The following is a 23319-nucleotide window of genomic DNA, read 5'->3' as shown; positions in this document are numbered from 1 at the left end:
TTATATCCTCTTGGTCCCTTAAACCAGTAAGGCTGTGAACTTTGTCTGAAAGGTGCCCGTGGCTAGCTTTTGGGTGGTAAGAGCTGCCTCGCTAGTTTATCTGTAGCTGCTAGATCATGCTGAAAGAAGTTTCGCCTGGGAGAACCAAGGGACGCTGAGATCACAATTTTACAAGCTATCATAGCGTGAAAACATCTTCAGATAGTGTGGAATGTTTCTGTGAACCAGTGAGTTCCACGTCTTATCCCTGATCTGAAATAATTGCCTCTTTTTGCCGTGTAATCAGAGAGAATGCTCTTTTGCTTTAAATACGAACAGCCTGATTCTGTCTGCAGGGAAGGTATCAGTGGCTTGTGGTGCAGATTTGTTTATTGCATGTTCTGTCCTGTTGCAGGACTGTGAAGACCCAAACCCTCTCATCCGTGCTCTGGCTGTCCGTACAATGGGATGCATCAGGGTGGACAAGATCACAGAGTATTTGTGTGAGCCTCTTCGCAAGTGTCTGAAGGATGAAGACCCTTATGTACGAAAGACTGCAGCTGTCTGTGTGGCGAAGCTGCATGACATCAATGCCCAGATGGTGGAGGACCAAGGATTTCTGGATTCTCTGCGTGACCTGATTGCAGACTCCAATCCCATGGTAACGTATATGTCCTTCCAGTGCATTGCTTGAGTTTTTAATGGGCAGATAATCAGAAATGTGAAGGTTTTCTTAATTGCAACTGCTGCACTGTAATGAATGCATTGGTTAGAGAACACTTGTTGCCTCAGAAAACAGGTTATATTCTATTCTTAGGTCTATTTTGGCTTTTGCGTGTCTTGCGTGCTGCAGCAAAAGTTTAACTTCCTGGTCAGATAAGTCAGAAGAGCAAGAAATACTCAATGCTGCTACATTGAGGACAGCTTGTAGCTATTGCTTTCCTACAGGCTTTGGCTCTTCTTGGAGTAAGAGGTTGGATGAATTCATTCACTAATGCAGATAAATCCACTGGCCTGTAATGAGTGGAGAAAATCAATGCTTATGTTTTTAATAAAGTTAAATGAGTCATCAGAGCAGAGGTGGAGATCAAGACCAAGAATTTCACAGGAGTAAATTACCTACTAAATCAGTATTTCATCTCAGTTGATGAAGGGTCCATTTCCACGCCAGGCATTTTCCACTGTTATTTTGTAACTAAAAGATGGTGGCCAATGGATTAAAGTGCCCCACCGCATAATCCTTCGATATTTTTTCCTGTGATGTACTGGAATCCAGTGAGCATACTGATATCCTTGTAACTCCTAGCAGGGAAGAAAACTTCGGCAGCTCAGTTAAGCTCAGAGTTTAAGGATGTGACTGCTACTTTTTTAGTACTTTTAGAGCACAGATCTGATTTGACTCTGCTTAAAGCCATAGTTTCACATTATTAGGGTAGGACTAACAGCTCTTTCTATGGTGCATGAATCAAACCACAAAGCAGGTTGCTGTCCTGTTATAGCTGTCTTTGGGCAGGTTTGGATAAATCCAGTGCAGGTGGTAAGGTACCACACCCTTTAGTAGCAGAGTGAAAGCTGCTGATTGCTTTTCTTACACCTTTTAGAGACAGTAAAACTAAAGGTGTCTTGGCTTTCACAGGCACAAGTCTGTGAGCAGTGGAGCCTTTCAGAAGATATAGGTGTCTATTGCCTTTGATAACCAGCTCTTTTACAAGCTGGTTTTTTTGTACACCCCCCCTGAATTTTTTTTTAATGTCAGGTTTCTGCATGAATATTGATGACTACTTGAAGATGCTCTCTCTGTCTAGGCAGTTCTGAGGCATATAGGGGAACACCTGCTTGTTTAATGTTGAGAGTGTGCCTTGCAGCCTCTCAAAGTACTTGATGGGGCTGCTTTAGTTCCGTGTAAATGCTAGCCCCTGGCGTTCACTAGCTCACAGGCAGCAGTGGAGTGTGCTGTAGACAGGGATATAAGCTACTCCTAGCCTTTCTCCAACTCTTTAATTTTCTTCTGCTGATTATAGCCACATGGGTATGGGTTGAGGAGCTCAGGCTGAAAAGATGTGGTACTTCAGGAGACATTAATAAGATTTTGCTTGCCCTTTCTGCTTGTCGATCTCTGTGGAACTAACGGTTTTGGTAAATGAACCATTGGCTGTTACGAGAGCACCGATATCCATTTCAAAAACACATTAACTTAATACTGACTTAAATGAATGGAGAGAAGAGGAGAAATACCAAAGGGCAGTGTATGCTCCATTTGCTAAATAAACCACCAAAAGTAGCATAGGGATTCCTGTTGAAACATCAGTACAACTAATGAGCTCCTTGGTGGTAATGAGGATGGGCTGCGACAGCAGAACCTTTGCAGCTGCTGCAATTGATTGCAGCTCTACAGCTGCTGAAACTGTGCAGGATCCCAGTACCTGCCTCATGTTGTACTTGCCTGCTCTTCCCAAAGCTGAGGATTCACAGCAAGAGAATGCATTTTGGAGGAGTGATAGGGATGAAGAGAAGCCTGTGGTGTGTTTTCAGATGTGCAGGCTTTGAGAGGATCACGTGACTGGTGTTCAGTGTACTGTTTTCCCAGGTTTTACTCTAGATAGGGCATTATAGCCTTGCTTTTTAAGGGTGCACAGGGAGAGATTTTATCAGGTTTGGGGCTCTTATAGCTGCTGACTTAATACAATATTTAATCTGGTTACAAATTTTAGTAGATACAGACATTTCTTCTAGTTAAGTTTATTGCTTTGGTCCTCTTTGAAATTCATGCCTTTGTAGCACAGTGATTTCCCTCAAAAGTACAGGGGTTATCCACCCTTAATTAAGGTTCATTTTCCTAATCAAACCATTGAGCTCATTGCTGTTTTCTCCATGTGAAACTCCAGTGGGGGTTCTGCTGACCAGGAGTGGTCTTTGCCAGATAAGTTGTATTTGTGTGCAAGTTGATATTTGTAAGGGATTTCTCCATGACCAGGTGGAATGCAGCCCTGCCTGGAAGCTTTTTTTCAGTAAAATGTATGTATTTGTATCAGCTAGCAAAAGAAAGATTACTGAAAATGATACAGTTGGATCTATCCTTATGGCCTATTCCTCTTTAAATGGTGCATGTCAATCATTGCAACCTGTTATCTAAATGCATTCATATATTATAAATGTTTCTCCTCTTTTGATGACTTGTGGAAATAGGCAACATTAAACACGTAATGAAGCAGAATTTTGTAGACAGGAAATCCACACTTGTTCCCTCTTCTGAGAAATGAGGACTTTGAGCAGGAGCTAAAAAACTCCTGTTGAAAAATAGTCTTCAAGAAGGGTTTTATTATGGTTTTGTAATTGACTGCCTCTAGCACATGAGCAAGCACTAAGCATTCTAGCTGGGTGCTGGGTAGAGTAACAACTCCATCTGTGGCTTGCTAATTGCCTTGTAATTGTGCAGAGATCAGGGTGCATATTTCTATCAGCTCAAATCACCCTCATCATAACAATGTCTAAGTTGGAGGTGACCTTGTCAGAAACATCTTGGCTTTGGGGTTGGGGTTTTTTTGTGTGTTTTTGGACTAATAGTTTATTATCATAGAATTGTGTGAACAGAGATTGGGGATGTTCAGGGCATTGCTTTGAAGTCCTGTTGAGGTGCTGTGGGTGCACAGCCAAGGTGCTTTACCCTTTTATCTGGGCTTTTTGTTGTCAGGATCTGGCCTTCATTCAAATACAGTAATACAGTGATCTTTTGAACAGGTGTCGGGTTGCACCCTTCCAGATGAGCTGGCTGTAGTTGTGATTAAAGGACTGACATGTGAGTCTGGTAGTTCACTAGGTTTTTCTGAAAAACCTCTCTGGTAGCTTTGCAGTTTCTCCTGGTTGAATTAATTCAAACATCTAATTGCATATATACTGATATGGATATATATGGCAAGTCACCAGATGGCTTGGTGGCTTATTACATTTCAGCTGAGTTATCCCAGATGTCTTACCTTCTGCAGGCAGTGGGCCAGTAATGCAAGCAATGGGCCAGTAACTCATACAAGGGCATGGTTCAGTTACTGGGTGGTTACACTGCAGAAGTTTGATTGGGGACAGAGTCTTTAATCTTGTTTTACAGATACACCTAAAGTGCCTGTGGCTGCACTTTGTCCCTTGGGATCCTGCAAAGAGTTCCCCTCCATAGAGGGAACCCTCACTTCTTCCCAGAGCTGGCTTAGGCAAACCCTTCTCCTTTTTTGCTGTGCATTTCCTTGCAGGAAGCTCCACAGAACCAGGTCTAGATGAATATAAAACTAGGGCCTGGCTATCAGTGGGCTGTTGGACCTACTCAGTCCTCGGGGCCTTTCTTGCTGATACTGTTGGTATAGTGCAACTCAGAAAGCATGTTCTAACAAAATACCATTTCAGTATGACACCCCAGGATTGTTGTGTACTCCTGCTTGTATGCAGGATGGCAGATTACTCTGCAGCATGCTGTTCACACCCAGCAACAGCAGTAGATAATAGTGGGGTGAGAGAGGTAGGTCTGTTACACACCTACTGATGGCCAGAGACTCTCTGTAGTCTCGGACAAACTTTTTTTTGTCTTTTTCCTGATCCTGTCTTTTTTCTGACATTTGTGACTCAGACCTAATGACTGCTCATCGTTGGAGCATTGCAAGTGCTGAGCCCTGGTGATGAAGAGCAAGGCCACGAGATGGCAGCAGTTTAAAGCAGAAACAAAGCTGTTGATAGACACCTTATTTTGTAACTATTTCCCTCCTGGCTTTTATCTGCACTTGGTTTTCTTCAGGAATGTAAACATTAGCAGAAAAACGTAAGAGGAAATCCATCTTAAGCCTGACTGATCTTTTAATATTTGAACGCAACAACCTTTCTCTCCAAATATTTTCAATCCTTGACCTTCTAGAGTAATTTTTAACCCATCGAATGCTTTTCTTGTCAATCTACCTGTTATCCTGCTTAAGTTAGGTTGATGTCACCTTCTCCCAGTTCTTTTCTAGGTGCTGTTGGGTTTTTAATTTTTTGTAGCATTTCTTCTTCTTCATATTCCGCTTGGTCACTGTGATGTGATGGATCTAAGCTTTCACAGGTGCGGCTGTTCTGCTCCTGTGTTTGTGTGGACTGTATAGACATAACTCTTACGTGCTGTCCCGTAATATGTCATGTTTTACACCATCTACATGTCACAGTTTATTGAGAGAAACACTGTTGTGAATCAATATGGAGTAAATACTAAGATCACATAGGAAGCTGATTAGTAAATACACCAAGTGTGTGGAATATAATTAAACTTTTGTTGTGCCTGAGTGTTTTTTGCCTTTAGCATTAACCTGCACTAAGAAGGGAATCTATAGAGAACTGACAGCTAGAGGTGGTGAGGTCCATCTTGATCTAATCAGAATTCCCTCTAGTGCTAGTGAGTTTCTGAAGTTCACAGACTAGAGTAAAAACCTGTTGCTATAAATCACAGTGCTCCCTTGTCTCCTGCTGTGACTGCAAGCCATGTAGGTTCCTTCTCTGCCAGCCAGAACCTCAGAGTGTGTGTTTGGGCTTCCTGGATGACCTTATGGAGGAAGAAGGTCCTCCTTTTGTTCTCTTCCCTACTAGCTGGAAAACAGTATGTCTTTCTGAGATCATGTCCTGAGGAATAAGCCTGTTTATAAACAGAGGCAGCTTTTGCCTTGTGGGCTGTCCTCTGCTGTGTACTTTGCAGGAATTTTATTCCTCTCTGTGTAAAAAAGGTGAGAAATAAACCCCTTGCTGAGAAACTGTTGGTGGTCCTCTGAGTCCCAGAAGGACTTAGTGGCAGGCAGTCTAGGATGTGGGACTTCTCTTATAGAGCAGGGAGTGGAACACCACCTTCTTCATGGGTGCAGGGTAGCGCTCGTTCCTCGTGGGGAAACTTGGACTTCTCACAGCTCTGTGTTTTCCCCTCTGCAGCTGATGCTTTATCTAGTGCAAGGAGTGAACCGCCACTGTTGGATGAGTTCGCGATTCCTGCTCAGAAGGTTGTAAGGACTTGAAAATTCACATCCTAGTATGGAGCTGAATATTGCTAGGAGCTGTGGGCTGTGCCTCAGCAGTGTGTTGTCAGCCTGAGGCTGCCTCCAAGATACCCTGCCTGCCCCACTGCCTGAAAAATGTCCCTTTTCTTTTCAGCCTAGGTGTTGCAGAGTAAAGGCTGTATCTTGAAGTCCCACAACCATGTCTGTGTTGGTCCTGTGTGTGGTTTTGGGTTTTTTAATCTGTCAGTGCTGCAGATGGAGATGATAGTTCTTCTGGGAGATACTTGATGGCATTTGTAGGAATTTGTTTACCCATCATTGTATATGTTACAGTGAATGAGACCATTGCTTAGGGGCTGATGAAGAGTGGTGGATTTACTTTGGGGCTCTTTAATGAATGTTCCTGCTGATTAGATGAGGCTGCCCAGGAGGGAGAGCAACACTTATTGCAGAGTAAGCGGACAGCTAGCAATAGCAAGCTGGAAATGAAGAAGGCAGAGGTTGTGGAGGAGGCTGTATAAAGCAGTGGCGATGTTAATGTATGTGATGGGGTGCTTGAAAGAGGCAATGGGGGAGATTGCCAGGAGAGTTCAGAAGCCAGCTTGTGTGTCTGTGTTGCAGCAGTCAGACTGCAGAGATTGAAACTAGGGGAGGAGGGAGAGCTGCCATCTGTAAATGGTGGCACAGCTTCTGGTTAGCCACTCTGACCCCACTTGCTCTGCCTGTGGAAACCCAGTTTTGCCTTCAGGCTGAGCTCCTGCAACTGCTTCTCCAGAGGAAGGCTGCAGTCTGACTTAGAGTAGCTAGTTTTTTCTCCAGGTTGTGATCCTAAACAGGTCTGAGGGAACTTCAAGCCTGGATGTGGGACCTGATTTTCTGGTTTGGTTTTGGTAGGCTTCTGGATGAGGGATGCAGGTCTTGAGCACTTCCCGTAGAAGCCGTGCTTTTCCTTGCCTTTTGAATACCAGCACTCTGGCAGAGAGATGCAACGGGTTTATGTAATAACGGATAAATTTCCATGGCTCCACAGCCTGTCCTCCCAGACCCATCATTTATAAAGCTTAATTGACAAATTCATCCATCGGAGACCCATCTCCTTCCAATTACTGCTATCAGTATGTGTCTAATTTCCAAAGTGTTAGTCTTGCCAAATAGATCATTCCAGGATCTCTAATACCAGTCAGGATGCTGTGGAATTTTGTTGACGTGTGTCTAGATGTTACATTTTCAATTGAAACAGACACTTCTAGCTATTGACAAGCACCGTTTGTCAAAAAACGCTGTGGCTATGTTGTTCTGTAACTCTGCACCTTCCTTTTTAGGGCTACATAAGGTTTTTGTTGATGCTTAGCTGGTGCCTTTCTTCTAAATAGCTGCTTGGATCAGGCAGCCCTGTTTGCCACTGGATGGTGCCAGTGAGAATGTCTGCAAGGAAAATTGCAAAGGGCCTTAAAGAAAAACCTGCAAAAGAAACCTTTCTGGTTTCCCAGGCTGGGATCAGACCACAGTGCTTTCTGGAGGAATCATAGGGGGTTGCAGACCCTTGGTTGGCTTCCTCTGGAGCTTAGTGTCCTGCATTGGGGGGCTCAGCTGTACCAAGGAGAAACCCTTTGTGTTGGAGCCATCCCTGAGCATCATCTTGCCCACCTACTGCAAGAGGTTCAACAGTCAAGGGAAGTATGGTTTCCTGTCTTAAAACTAACACATTCTGATTTTGCAAGGACATGAGAGGAGAAGTGGTGTTTTAGTCTGCTACAAAGTGGCATTTTTCTGCAGTGCGTTGTAGGAACAGGGAAGTGCAAAAACCAGTTAGGGCAAGCGCGCCCTGGGAAGCGTAACAAACACTTTGACTTCCCTTCATTGCCACCTCCAGAAAATTCATCTCACTTGCAAAAAGGCAGGCAGGAGGTCTTCCCCACCCAGGCAGTTTTCAGGACATGGTCAGGAACTCATCACGTATCCAGCAGTGCGGTTACAGACTTTTAGGCACTAAAGTACAACCTTCTGGAATGGAATTAGTGGAAGATGAATGACTTACCCAGAGCCCTGGAAATCTGTCACAAGTAAGGCTGAACAGAGGAGCTGTTACTTTCCAAGACTATACATAGACTGGGGATGTGTTAGTCTCCCAGAGTTTTAATTTAAAATCATATACACTGCATGCATTGACAGTCTAAGAGGTTCATATAGGCTCTCTGACTTGCCTGACTGGGCCGTTTTAAGTGTTCATAGACCATTTCTAGGGAAGCAAAGTAAAGGGGGCTTGTAGATGAAAGATATAATATGAACAGAAGTAGAGGTCAGGTACTCTGGAGAGAGAACTTGTCTGCATTAGTACTTGTTAGGGACCTTTCAAGCACACAGCATCATCTGTGGCCATGAAAATGAGTGGCCCTGTGAAATACGCATCCATGCGGATGCCCCTAATATCCCATCTGGGAGTCTGTGCTTAATGACACGAGCGTACCGTGCAAGCTCAGAGTGCTCTTTGAAAATGTCAGCACCTCTCCATTCTTGAAAACATCACGTGGTGCCTGGCTCTCTTGAGGGTAGGAGCCTCCAGCTCTGTGGGGAAGGGTTCCTTTCCTCAGAATCTTTTCAGAGTCCCTTAACTTTTCTTCCTTTTCTTCATTTTTTCCTCATTTTAATGGAATGGCGAGCCAGAGATTTCTGTTTCAAGCAGCAGAACACTATTTCATTAACTCCATTACACACTTGGTTTAATTTCCAATTAGCCTGGGATGCTAGCAAAATAATCTGATTGCTTTGACTGTTTGGCGTTCTAGATCTGCCTAGCTTCCCTCCTGTCCCCCCACCCCCTGCAAAGCTTTTCCGTGTGGGTTGATAGGCAGACACTTGGGTTTTCACCCACCCCCTTTCCTCCTTGTTAATGTATTTTATACCATTTGCTCCGAGCTAAAGGTTTGAGCTGCCAGAAGGAATAACTGGCAAATCAGCGTTCCTACCTCTGCAGCTCTCCGTGAGGTCAGATCTGGTCTTTCTGGCTGCAGAAGGGGTTTGTCTGTAGGTGGGTTTAAAAATATTGGGTTCTTGTTAAATCTGTAATGTAGTTTAAATTGCAGGGTTTGTTGTTTTTTTTTTTTTCTAATAAGAGCCTGTGAGATTTAGTTATCCTCATCCCAGTGACACTTCTCTGAGAGTCTAAATTTGATGGGAAATTCCAGCCAAAAAGCAGCTTTATTGTCATTCGGCTCAACTGTGCTCTAACGGGATGTTGCTGTGACTGTATTTGAATAATGTTGAAATGTACCCAGGGTGAACTGGTGTACATCAGCAAGCCAGGGACCTGTTATTATTATTAATCTTCAATCTGCTCTGCATTTGTACTTTTTAGGTGTTTTTTTAGGCAGATTCTCATTGGTTGGTAGCTGTTAGCTTAAAGATGGTATTCCTAATTGCGAGTCAAGTCAGGCATTTTACAATGGGATTAACTTACAAATTTAAGCTTTTAAAAGCTTTTCCTGTTCATTAATTGTCTGGGCTCACATATCTTTTGGCTAGTGAGTTGCCCTTGGTTTTTTCCCATTATTTTTGAGAACTAAAGACTGTGCTAGATGTTAGTTTCTTGTCCTTTTAGTCTCCTCCTTCCAATCTGTGAAATAAGTTATACAACTCCTGGTTGGTTTCTCATCAAAATGAATGTGTTGCATGTTTTGAAAAGCAGAGAATGCTTCATTTGCTAAAGAAGCTTATGGCTCTTTTTCCTCAGTCAAGGTATAGCCTTGTCCAGTTTCATGGAGGACTTTGTCCTGTACCACTTGTAAAGCTTTAATGGACTTTTCTTCCACACCTGAGTGCGAACTGTTAGTATCCCAGGCTGTGGACAGCGCTTCAATCTTTGTTTACATGTTGCCTGAGCCATCACTTAGTGAGAGCTGTCAGCAGAGTAGGAGTGGTCGTGTACTGGAATGAAACCATGCACTGTCAGCTTGTATTGCTCTGTGTTCCTGTCTCGTAATGAAGCCAATGGCAGTGCCAGTGAAGAGAGGTGAGCATGCATACTTGAACCAGTGTTTGTGTTGGACTGGTTCCTGAAATCTGTTTTCATTTCAACTGTGCTGCAGCTGTGTAAAAAGCCTTGAAGATGATAATTATTTTTGTTGGCATACCATAACATGTCAGTATGTTCAGTGTGAATTGCCAGCAAATATTTTTTTTAATAAGTGTTGCTTAAAGTTTTAAGATACTCCCCATCCCTTCCCCTACTCCCTTTCGCTTCATTTATCTTGTCACCAAGTTGACAGCAGCACTGTTCTGCTGAGGTAGAAAGTGAGGACCAGCTTTAATTGTGGACTACAAGATTGTAGATCCCATCTTGTCTGGCAGAACACATTCCTCCTTTTGTAACAACCAAGGAGACCACAGCCCATGCTCCTAAGTGCATCTTGCCATCTGACACGCTTTCTCACGGATGCTTTTAATAGAAATCTGACATCTAGTGGGTTGTCGTGTAGTGTCCCATCCTCAGCTTTGATTTGGGCACTTGAATTTATGCTGCTGTGTTAGTTCCTAAAAGAGCCCTAAAAGATCCGAAAAGCAAGACCTCATTCGCAGTCAGGTCTCTGGGTTGGAGATACTGTGCACCAGGCAGACCATGGTAACAGCATTTCTGTGCATCCTTTGCCTGTGGCAAGCTCAAAGTGATAGAGTTCACTTACTCTGCAAGGAAAAAAACTTAAGCGCAGCTGCCTTGACTTGTACTTGCCCCAGGGTTTAGGATATCCACATGGCCCAATTAGTGCAATGAAGGTGGTGCCTGGTAGTGTGAGTGCATTTGCCAAAGCTCAGCCCCGTTCCTAAGTACAACTGACGGGTACCTTCCTGCGATGCTTTGGCTCTGTCACTTTTTTAATTACTTCAAATTTTTTTTCCAAAGCCCTCATTTCATTTTATAAGTGCTTTTTCGTAATGGTTTTGAACTTTTCAGTTGCTTTCATGATTTGTCTTCACTTGTAAACTTCCAAAATATAATGAAATTAAAACCGTATTTTACTTCAGTTTTATGCTGTGTCACATTAACCATTCGGGAATTAGGCAAATTAAATAATGGGAAGAATAAACAGCATATCTTACGTTACTCATTAAAACAGTACAAGAAGACAGCAGTTCTGACTGCTAACGATTGTGGTGACAGAAGGCTCATTCAACTAATGAAATTCATAAAATCTTGGATCAAAATCCTATCTCTGACCTCTAGGTGTGAAATGCAAAACAATCAACATTACCGTGCTTGTGCAATGACTTTGGAATATATTGGTTTAATGACAAGCAGTGACGGGAACAATGCAGAAAATTTTCTGGTCGCGCTGTTCTTGTTTTCAGTGTACTGCATCAAAAGCATCTTTAGTCATCCAGAGAATCAGATGATTTTAGATAAGATGTTTCTTTGCCTTAATTCCATAGAAAATAATGTTGTAAATCTTCATTTTTAGCAGGTATGAATTGTGAGTTGGGCTGGACATGATATATGTGGTAAAATACCCCAAAAATGCCTTTTCATGGGGTATATCAGTTTTGTGTGTCAGACTCAGGCTTAAATCCCTTTTCTAGTCAGTTAAAAAAATGAGACTTTTGTCTTGTCTGCAAATTTTCTATTTTTATCTATATATTCTGCAACTCTTCTATCTTAAAAATCTTCATATGGCATCTGTTAGAATAACTGTTGAACTTGAATATGGAACTAAGAATTAGAAATTTGTGTTGCACTCCCACTTCTAGCTCTTGTCAAGCTGGACCTTGGGTTTCCTCTCTGTGCTTCCTTTCATCCATGCTTAGAAAAGAGAAGACCTAGTCTCAAATGTAGCAAGAACATTTCCAGCTATAAGTTGTGCTGGAGTGCTTGCTTTAACGGGACTCTGTAAAGCAGACAAGTGGATGCTCTGGAGATTATTTGGAATTGAAATACGTGTTATTAAAAATTCAGCAGGAGTTGTCCATTTTAGGGAAATTGTGTGTTTGCTTTCAAACTGGGTGACCTGACAGAATTGCTACAGACCTGAAGGCTGCCTGGCACCTGATATCTCTTACCGAGGAGATAGTTCTTCTCATTTCTTGGATCCCGTTCAGCAGTGTGCCATGGGACTGCCAAGGGGAAATTCAGCAAGAGACATCCATTCCTGAATGAGTAGGACAATTAGAGGTTTTGAAACCTTGACTGTATCAGTTGAGCATCTCCTGGATGTGGGGGCAGATGATGCCTCCTTGAAGCAAGCAAGGGTGGAAGTCTGGAGCCTGTAGGAAGATGAGATGTTCTTGTTCTATGTGGACACTCTCTGATGACATCTCTAGCTCCCTTCACAGTGAAATCTCTGGTCCCAGGTCCCCATTCTGTCCAGAGTCAACTTTAACTTTTGTTTATCTTCCACAAAAATACTTTCAAGTTGTACTTTCTCTAGTAAAACGCTCTTCGCACCCATGCTGGCCTTTCATGTTTCCTGTGTGTGTCAGCAGCCCCCTCCTGCTATGCTGCTATTCTTTCACTTCCTCCCCATGAGACTCTTCAAATTTTGGCAAAGAGCAAAGTTACAGTCAAGTTTTGGGCTCTCCAGGTGGTTTGTGAGGTTGTACTGGGTCCTTGAAGGCTCAGATGACTGATGTGCTGGCTGCTGCTGAGCAGCTGATAGCACACACAAGGATCTCTGTGGTGGTTTTGCCATGTGTAACCCGTGCTAAGCCCAAATTAATCCCTGCCAAGCCACGGATGGCATGCTAGCAAAGAACACACCTTCTTGTCTCTTCTCCCAGGTGGTAGCGAACGCTGTGGCTGCCTTGTCAGAAATCAGTGAATCGCATCCCAACAGCAACCTGCTGGATCTGAACCCTCAGAACATTAACAAGCTGCTGACGGCTTTAAATGAGTGCACGGAGTGGGGCCAGATCTTCATCCTGGACTGTCTGTCCAACTACAACCCCAAGGATGATCGCGAAGCTCAGAGGTATGGTTGTTCCTGCTCTTTGCACGGCCCACTTGGGGTTATTCGGTAGCTGGGCACTTGCAGGCTTCTGGCAGCGTTACAGCTCTGAAAAGGGCTTGTGATAACAGGGCGCTCTGAGGTCTGTAACAGCACAAACGAGACTTGAAGTAAAAGAGTTTTAAAAGGGAGGCAACTTTTGGTAGTTTGGGCTGATGCGGGAAACCTGTCCTCTCCCTTTGCAGAACCACTTTCTCTGTTTATCATTAGCTTTTTAAATTATTTTTTTCCATTTAAGACTAGTTCTTAGGGGAACTGGCACCACTAAGAAGGGATCAGCCCAAGACCAAACCTGTAACAATTGTAGCATTGTTTGGAGGATTTTCTGTCTTAAAGCAGAGCTTCCAAATCTGGTTTTGCTACTTGGAGAGGCAAGAAGTTCTTATAGATTTGGGGGCTTTCAAAGTACTACAGGTCTGAGACTGGAATATTTTTTGCAGCTAAAATCTAGTCTGTGGTATGATAGAACTGAAAATAAAAGTAAAAAAATATTTTTCTTATCACTCCAAATTCACGCTTGTGCTTTTACCTTTAGCTGCAATGACTAAACCTGAATACAAAGACCTTAGAGTTTAGGTAGTGGAGTGTTAGTTCGTGCACTTCAAGCCTTCTCATCTGTGTCCAGAATCACAAAAAGTCAGATTCTGTACCCAAAAGAACGAGAAACCAGCAAGAAAAATTACTTGGAACAGGGGAATTCTCAGACTTGATATATTTCATGTAGATGATGTGGGGGGGTGGAGGGGGAGGAAGGGGCACAAGCCCACATGCAAAATCCTGGACAGGCCTTTTCAAATTTGATGGGTTTCTTCATTGACTGTTTTTTGAGGCACAACAGATAATCCACTTCTTTAAAAAAGCCTGCCAGTAGTCTTGCTGATTTTTTTTTTTTTTTTTTTCCCCACCTACTTCCCCCTTGTGTTCCATTTCTGTGCCAGAAATGACTGTTAATGAGTGCTAGAAACCTGCAGAGATCTCCAGTGTGTCAGGCCAGTATTATCCTCGATTTGTCAGAAAGGGACCACTAGTCTGAACAACTGTGAACATGTCCCAGTTCCTCATCCGTAATTCCTCTGAAGAGTGATGTATAAAACTGGATGGGCAGTAACTACTTTTACTCCTTTGTGTGGAGTTTGACTCTCAGAGCCTTCCTCATTTCAGATAGGAGAATGACAGCACCTAGTTTTATATTTCTCCTTTACAGCAGGGCTGGTGTCATTACCCCTGTGCATGGAGAGATGAAGGAGCTTTGGGTACCAGGTGACCTTGGGCAGAGTCAGCTGGGGACTGCCCCCAACTGTGACTTAGACTCCTCTGCTCCTCACTTAGCCATGCTGCTTCCCTTCCAGGGTGGCTGAAAGCAAATCTTTCAGGGAAATAAAACTTCAGGAGGCACAGATGGGAATAAGATTGTTCTGGGTTAGCAATATGCAGGAGGGGGTGGGAAGAAACTTGACAGATGCTGTAAGAAAGACCATATGAACCCAAACTTCCTTTCTGCTTGGGATGGGTTGTTTAGGATGCTGTTGATTATAGGATCCACTGAGACAAGTGGTGAAGCTGAGACTTGGGAGGGTATTTAGGTCACCCCTCTATCTTCAGAGTAACGGAAACCTTTTTTTTTTTTTCAGAAACAAATGGTTGAAATGACAGCAAACCCCCCAAGCCAGCCAGAAGTGTGTATCGCCTCTGAATGATTACATGGGGGCTAAAGTGTTTTTCTGGTAGCTGTTTTGTTAAAGTTGTGTTTGTAAGTGACAGACGAGATCACAGAAATAGAGAATACCACCAGGCAAAGGCAGAAAGCACTAATAACTGAACATGCATTGGGACTGTAAAGCTGAGAGCTGGAAGAGTTCCTGAGTGAACTGTGACAGGAGAGAAACTTGAAGCTGTGAGAGAAGTAGTTTTTGTTTGCTTCCTGCTGTGTTCAGGAAAGCAGGACTTTGCTTGTTCTTTGTGAACAAAACCAAATCAAAGTAGTGTCTGAGAAGCTGGCTTCAGCCATGTACAATCTCCCAAACTCAGATAAGATCTGAAATATTTGACGTTCTGAAATACATGTGAACCCTTTCTTACTCCTGTGTCTCCAGTATTTGTGAACGGGTGACCCCTCGGCTGTCTCACGCCAACTCGGCAGTGGTGCTGTCAGCAGTGAAGGTCTTGATGAAGTTCCTGGAACTTCTTCCCAAGGACTCCGACTATTACAACATGCTGCTGAAGAAGCTTGCCCCTCCACTGGTGACCCTGCTATCTGGAGAGCCTGAAGTTCAGTATGTTGCCCTGAGGAACATCAACTTGATTGTGCAGAAAAGGTAAAGCCTCAGTGGGGTGTTATTCCTGGGTTGTTGAAGGGCATCTGGTTATCTCAGACCTTCAGATATTTTCACATGCACAGAAATTTGTTTAATTTGTCCCTCGAGGGATGTGAACCTGGATTAAACAGTCTCATGACTCTGGTAGCCTGAATTAATTTTCTTTACAGCATACTTGCAATACCAGTATCATATAGTATTTCTTTACCTGTCACTCTCTTCACCACCTTTTTAAAAGCAGCAAGAACTGCCCTCTCATTAGACTATAAATCAGATTGCAAATAGGAAGTTCATAGTGACCTGTAGAAACTCAGTGTGCCTGTGCTGTTCTCTTCAGCATAGAAGAACCAGCCTGGTGACATACTGATGTACAGTGGGTTGGTTTTTTCACCAGTTTACTCCCACGTGCATGTTTAAATACTGTTATTCCTTGATGGAAAGGTGGGATAGGTTGGATAGCACATTGTGATTTTATTCAGGGCAGAGTTACTGTGCACTGGCATCTTGCAAGTGAAATCAGAAAACGGGTTTGTAGGTGGCTTTTGTGTTGAGGTAAGGATGTTACTCTTTCACTGAAAACACTGTCACCCACTGACTGCCTGCAGTGGTTGGCTCAGCGGTTCAAATGGAGGAAATAGAGATGTAGGTGTAGTTAGAGAATTGAATTCTGCATTTTGTATCTAAACAATCTTTTTCTCCATCTTTCTAACTTTCTTCAAATTGTTGTCCTCATATGTTTGCATGTCCTGGACACAAAGTGACACCATCCTGTTTCTCAGTGACTGTTTGGGTAGATTTCTAAACAAAAGATACCTCTGGTTAGGATAGAGCCCATTGTTTTTACCAGTCTTGAGTTAAACAATGTTATGTTCCCTCCAGGCCTGAAATCCTGAAGCAGGAAATCAAGGTGTTCTTTGTGAAGTACAACGACCCCATCTACGTCAAACTGGAGAAACTGGACATCATGATCCGTCTAGCTTCTCAAGCAAACATTGCTCAGGTCAGCTGAGGAACTTCTGCTGTGTTCTGCATGTGTTCTGAGGATGGAAGACCCTCTCGTGGTCCTTGCATGAGGATGCATGCAGCTACTGCTAGTGTTGTCCTGGCTTTTAGGCATCACTGTCCCTGGTATAGTGCTCTTTGCAGCTACTTAATGGGAGGTGTTGGAGTTTCCTCCATAATTTAAATGTTAATAGCATGGTATGTCTTTTATCATGAACATTAGGTAGATCTTGTTTTACAGATTACAATTCCAGGAGGAGAGCTGATGTCTCCTGATGTCTCCTGTCAAATGAGTCACTGCTAGTGCTAAGGTTGGAATGAGAGGCTTGTTTCAAGTGAGCGAGGTGTTCCTATAAGGGAGGCACTCAGAAAGGCCAAACATTACTGAAGTGTGAATTTCAAGTGTATTAGTTAAATTGTTAAACTCTTGCACAGGCACTTCTCGGAGCTAAAATAACCTTTATTTTGCTCAGCTCGCTTCCAGAGTGGAAACAGCACAAAGCTAAAGCTAAACTGAATTGAGACTGCTTTACACAGTATAGATTCTCTTTGGATTTGATGTTTTAATCCAAATTCCTTTCTTAAAGGAAATGTTCTTGAGTGCGACCCTGGCCACAAGGCCTAACACTAATACAGAATGATTAATGCCTCTGGTTAGTGCTGTTATTGTCACTGAGCGATTTCATTTAACGTGACACTTTTAAGCCGCTCTCTTCAGCTTTCTCCTCTGATGTTTTTTGGAACAGAGCAAGGTAACAAAAAAAAGTAACAAAAGCCTTTTGTGTTGGGGACATGGAAAACATCTTAAAAATCAGTTTCCATGAGAATGTATTCAGAATTTTTTTATTTACTCTTGGTAGGCTCCATACCAGTTTTAATGCATAATGTTTAGATAATGCAGGTGGTTTGGATGAAAGGCAGTGGTGTCTGGAGGACAGAGTCTGGGACTGGGATCTGCAGACTAATGAATGAATCTCTTCCTGGTCTAAAGAGGGGTTCCTAAAAACAACCCGAGCTTCATCAGAAAGATGCCCTGAAATGAAACACAAGAACAGGCATCCTACCTGTGTAGCTTGTCAAGGATCTTCATATCTGTGCCTCATCTAGACCAAGGCAGCAGACTAGTTGTATCCAAGTCACTCAGGCTTGGGCAGTATTTGAAAAGCATAAGCTACTAAACTTGGGTGCTTTAAGTACTGTGCAACATAGATCATCCAAGGAAATAATAAAACTTCACAACACAGATGACCTGTCTACTCCTTGCAGATTTATTTGTCTGCAGTCTGGCCATTCAAGGCCTCTTTATCTTGTCATTGTTCTGAGCAATTTGCATCGACTAGAGATTTTTCAAACAACTGTCTTGCTTTGTGCTGTTCACCTCTCCCTTGCAGTCTGTTTGTGACATCACAGTGAAATCCCTGATGTCATGTTTGACATGAGAAACTGAAACAAAAGAGACTTTGAGGGAATATAAACTGTGTAAAGTCTTTTTTAAAAAAAAAAAAAAAAATCAGTCTTTCTAAGCTAAGTGATTTGCTTAAGACAAAGTACCCTTTTAGTGGTCTGTAAGATCCCAGCAGGTCCTGTTTTAAGCCCTTGTTCAGTTTTCATTAGCAAAAAAAAAGAGACAAAATCATAGATCTTATTCTTAAGAGGGGAAATATCTTTGCACTGTTATTATTTCTGTATAGGTGTGCTAGGGTGTCCTCGTATCATCTCCTTTTAGATCTAGTAGAGATTCAGAGGTTCATCTCAGCACAGAAAAGGGGAATCATAGAATCACAGACTGGTTTGGGTTGGAAGGGGCCTTAAAGATCATCCAGCTCCCACCCCCCTGCCATGGGCAGGGACACCTTCCACTAGCCCAGGTTGCCCAAAGCCCTGTCCAACCTGGCCTTGAACCCTTCCAGGGAGGGGGCAGCCACAGCTTCTCTGGGCAACCTGTGCCAGGGCCTCACCATCCTCACAGGGAGGAATTTCTTCTTTGTCTAATCTAAATCTGCCCTGTCAGTTTAAAACTGTTACCCCTTATTTTATCACTACACCTCCTGATAAAGAGTCCTTCCCCAGCTTTCCTGTAGCCCCTTTAAGTACTTGGGAGGCTGCTCTAAGGTCTCCCCAGAGCCTTTTCTTCTCCAGGCTGAACACCCCCAACTCTCTCAGCCTGTCCTCACAGGGGAGGTGCTCCAGCCCCCCGAGCATCTTCGTGGCCTCCTCTGGACCTGAGGATCTGACAGATCAAAAATGGTTGTTGCTGAGAGCTTTGCATACAGGGAATGTAGAGCAGTAAGTACAATTAGCCATACACAAAATCTACATGTATGGATGTGACCCCTCCTTCACTGTATTTTCAGTGTAAGAAGGAATAGCAACATTTAAGTTTGGCAGGGCTGATTTTGCCCCCAGCTTTTGTTGAGAGGAATTTGAAAATAATCTAGACTGAGCCATCTTTTGGCTTTGACCAGCCTAAACCAAGCCAGTGGGTTCCAGAAGTAGGGATTGATTACAGAGTTTGACTGTGTTAGCTTTAAATGTGTGTGGCTAGCTGTGGAAGAATACATCCTGCTCGTGTTCTGGTATTCAAGTCGCATCACTGGTCAGAGTGGGATGTTCTCTCTGTGACCGCAGGGACTCATGTTGGTGTGCTTTCTCTGCAGGTCCTGGCAGAGCTGAAGGAATATGCTACTGAGGTGGATGTTGACTTCGTGCGCAAGGCTGTCCGAGCGATTGGCCGCTGTGCCATCAAGGTTGAGGCAAGTATTTGAATCTTGAGGTTTTCTGTGTTTCTCTGTCTTCAAAAACAATGACAGGCTTTGCCATTCGTTCCCACATTACGCAAAGTTTCTTTGCTCCTGTGTTGGCAATTAAGTGATCTGGATACATCATGCTCATGGGCAAAGCTCCAGCTGAACAGTAGGACTCGTGAGCTCCAGTTGAGTACATCACAGGAGGGTGGTGTGCTCCTCTCAGACCTCAGCTTGCAGACAGAGCAAGGCAGCTAAATCATCCTTGATGGAATATTTTACTGCACTGGCTTCAATGGAACAGTGCCCGGTTTTCTATGAGGACCTCCTTTAATAGCTGTGGCCTGATCTTTTGAAGGGGGAAGGAGAAGAAATTGTGCAGAGAAACTCAGTATTATGGAATGTTTTGTGTCCCCCCCCCCTCAGCTGAATAGAACACACATGCATAGAATTACAGAGATTTGGGGTGCTTAAGTGCAGTTTGCACAGAGTGACTCTATCTGCTTATCTAGTGTTAAAGGTCCAAATAGCTTGTGCTTCATTTGGAGAGTACTCTCTTTAGCCTAGATGCTTATGCAAATAAGTTCCCAAGAACCTCTGCAGTTTTCCAAAACAACAGTCTGAAATGTCCTCTGCCAGTTGAACATCCACCAAAATCTTCATAATAGAATTTCCTTTTAGTGATGTTCCTGTTAATTTCTCTGTAAGTGAACCTTGTATGCCTGACAGAAGCTCAGAAAGCCTGTGAAGAGAGGGAAGACTTATGCTGTGGTGTTGGTACTTTTCAGTAAACTGATAACTGAGTGCAAAATGTCACATAAGTGGTCTAATTTCAGCTGAGCTCATTTAGCTTTTGCTGAAGTATGTTCCCATGAGCATTTTCTGACAGCAGATTTAAAAACCTAATCGTGTCTGGCTGAGTATCGTGTCAGTGCACAGGTTTCTCTGGTTTTAGCTAAACTATTGTAAGTCTGTGTAAAGAGAATACCAACTTCTGTCCTTTTGAGAGAATTGACTGCCTGTCCAGCCTTCTCTTCCTTTCTTCAGCTCTTAAAGGCTTATCAGTGCTATGGACTTTCTTTTAAGCGTGGCCCAGGAGAGCAGGTGATCGCTGCCCCTTATTTCATGTCTGCAGTTCAAAATACCAGAGTGCTCCTTCCATGTTGCATGCAGTCAAGAGGCTGTCTGGATGGAGCCACAGCAGTGACAGGAGAAAATGCTCCTGAGCATGGAAGAGGGCTACTGAGAAGTCAGAAGCTGGTGGCAGCCCTTTTTGTAGCGGTGCTTGTGCTGGAGAGTGGGAGATTGCTTTAGTTCTCAGTAGGGACTTTCTCGCTAGGATGTCTTGCAGACTGTGTGTCTTCCTAGTTTCACATGAAAGGTGGTGTATTCCTGCAGTATCTAGGTGTTTTTAGACATTTTTACCCTTCCTGCCCTCATCCCCTACATTCTTTCTTCCCATCCGTGATACCATGACAGCCATATTCTGTATGAAAAGACTAATAATAGTCCCAGTAAATTTGCAGTGACCCTCTAACTGTGTAATTGTCTCAGTGAGTAGTGCTAACCTTGATTTTTAGCAACGCTCCTTTGAAGACACTGCAGCTAAAGATGAGATCTGTTTACTCCTCTGACAAAAGCCAGATTTAAAGAGGGCAAATATAGAACAACTCATTACAGCATCCTCATCTCTAGGTTAATCCATGTCCACAGTGCATCTGTGCTTACTAGAGGCTGTTTGCACTGTGAGTTATGACTAATGGAAGAGCATTCTCTCAGCCATCAGTGTCCAAGTTCCTAAGGCTTAGAAATCTGCTTTTCAACATAGGGCACAGCTGGCAGGAGCTGTTGATGAATGAGCATTCACAGAGAACCTCAGCTCTGCCTTCAAGGATCCTACCTTTTGTCTAATTGTCTCTCCCAGAAGAGTAAGACAGTAAATAAATTTGTCTTCTGTGACGTGCTGCACAGCAGAATATGGTGCTAACAGCAGAGGTAGCGCTTGTTTTGGAAACATAAGCAATACCTATGCTGAATAGCAAGGCTGGTGGATTTTGCCCAGGCTTAAGTAGTATTTTGATTTGTGGGATGTCACAACATCATCATTTTGCATGGATAGACTGTCTGGGCTCAGAGTTACCTTGAGTGTGTCTACAGCAAACTGTGTGGCATAGCCAGACTTGACAGCATGAGGTGAAGGTATGTGGCTTGCACATTGGTTTGCTCCACTGACAGCACTAGGTGAAGAAGTCATCTGATGCTTTGATTGTAAGGAAACAAAGCACCACACCTATGAGAAAAGGAAATTAAGGAGATGCAGTAAGAATAGTGATTCCTCTGGAGCGAAGGAGAAGCAGAAGGAGCCATATTAGAGGAGGATTTGTCTTGGTTCTAGGAGATTCTGCCAGCAGCCTGGTTCTTAGAAATCATTTAGGCTTATGGCTGTGAGCGTGGTATGTGCTGCTTCAGTAATCTTGCAGGCTTTCATTTGGTTTCTACAGAAAAACAAAGCAATTTTGATGTTGGTTGGTTGTCCTTCCTTACTCCAGCTTGAGAGCTGTTCTAGTTGGGGCACTCTTTCATCAGTTTGCAGAACACTGCAGTCCCCAGGGACGTCCACCTTCAAATAGTAATGTGTTTACAAGGGATGGAGTGAACTGAGATTTGTTACAGGGAAATTTTGTTAGAGGGACTGCTCTACTGTGCATGTGTGGACATGACTGCTCACTTTCCAAGGGACTCTTGGGCTAAAAATCAGTACTGCGTATTTCAAAGTGGATGTTGTGCTCTTCCTGGAAAAATCACGCTTTGAAACATCTAAAGAAAAATAAACCTTAATTTGCTTCTCCTTGAGTTCTGCAGCTCTAAAAGTTTTATTAGTTGTAGGCTCTGACAGGGCTGGACTGCTTGTTGCACACCGTGACTGATACTGTAGCTTCTGTAGAGTAGAGTTGGCTTAGGAAAGATTTACCCCACGTGCCCCTTAAGGCCACTTGTTAAAACATCTAGTGAAAGTTGTTGAGAAACAATGAAATTACAAGCTCTGAAGCATCTATCTTGCAAGGACGTCGAGGGGGGTTCACACTGTGAGCAATGTCAGTCTGTGTGGAGCCAGGTCCATGGTCAGTCTCCATGAAATGGAAGAGTCTTCCAGGTCACAGGCCTCAAATCTCTTCCTGATCAGGAGAAGAGATCAGAGCAGGACATTGTCAAATTGCCATTTCACAGCCCCCATAGTGGCATAGTACCTGTAAAGCTGTGCTAAGGAGGGAGAAGTATCATAAAAAAATACGATGCCAATCATATAATTTTATATGATATCTCTCTTTACTCTGAAACCAATTGTATTGGATTTTTTTCTCTTTGGTGTGGAATTCAGGGGAGAGTCTTATCACCTTTAGTGCCAGTTTGCAAAGACAGAGCAAATGCTGGTGTATAACGTCTCCTCTCTCGGCTGATCCCCATGCCAGCATTGCCACTATTTACACTTGTAGGCTCTGTTTGTAAGACCACAGCTAGAGTCACAAGGGCAAGAAATCGCCAAGAGGTTTTAGCCTCTGCTTGTCCCAAATTCAGCTCTGTAAGTCCTGAGGTTTGCCCTTGAGATGTTTGCCCATTCTCAAAAAACTGATCCCTGTGACTTAAATGCCATTTCATTCCTCTTCCTCCTGCCCAGCCTTCAAGTGCTCTGAAAAGTGAAGGGGACTATTAGCTCACTTGAATTGAAAAATCCACCTACATCACTATTGTTTGTGCCCTACGATGTTTGTCTCAATCCTGAATGTTTTATGATAGTGTTCTGATGGTGACTGCCTAGGCAGTGTCATGAGCAGTCTGCTGCTCACATTAATCACCAGCTGTGTAATGAGGCTTCATATGTGCTCTGCTAATAGCCAAATCACTGTCCTTATTTGAGACTCTCTGGTGCTGGAGTTGGTTGCTCCTGTAATGTCCTGCCTCGCTGTGCTATTTGGGAATAGACCTCCCTGAATTATTTGCTTCTAACCTCAGTTCTGGTTCCTAGAGCATGCCAGTGTCCAGTCCTTGTTATCTTACAATGCCTGTGGCTGGGAATGTGAAAGCTCCATTAACAACAGCTGAATTTCTATTTATAGCTATATCTTCACATGTTGCTAGTGACCTCACCCCAAAAATACTGAATATCTTGCTGGTGTGAGCTGCTTTTTGCTGCTGTTCTTGCAGCATGACTGACAGCATTGTTTTTTTCTGTATTCTAGCTTCCCCCAACACCTTCCAGCAGTCAAAACTCTCCCCGCCCTGGTTGCCACAGCTT

The 23319-nt window shown here is 43.4% G+C and overlaps 1 protein-coding gene across 4 annotated transcripts in view; it reads left to right on the top strand.

Annotated features, from left to right (window-relative positions):
* Positions 1 to 23319, top strand: part of AP2B1 (adaptor related protein complex 2 subunit beta 1) — an 80018-nt gene that overhangs the window by 9056 nt on the left and 47643 nt on the right. For all 4 annotated transcript variants that reach the window (XM_074890757.1, XM_074890754.1, XM_074890755.1 and 1 more), the window contains 5 exons: positions 395 to 640; positions 12738 to 12928; positions 15058 to 15279; positions 16159 to 16279; positions 18939 to 19034. In XM_074890757.1, the coding sequence (XP_074746858.1) occupies positions 395 to 640; positions 12738 to 12928; positions 15058 to 15279; positions 16159 to 16279; positions 18939 to 19034 (876 nt within the window). The remainder of the gene's footprint in view (positions 1 to 394; positions 641 to 12737; positions 12929 to 15057; positions 15280 to 16158; positions 16280 to 18938; positions 19035 to 23319) is intronic.

This window comes from Strix uralensis, chromosome 20, assembly GCF_047716275.1.
Source record: "Strix uralensis isolate ZFMK-TIS-50842 chromosome 20, bStrUra1, whole genome shotgun sequence".
Classification (NCBI taxonomy): domain Eukaryota; kingdom Metazoa; phylum Chordata; class Aves; order Strigiformes; family Strigidae; genus Strix; species Strix uralensis.
This window is presented reverse-complemented; position numbering and strand designations above follow the sequence as displayed.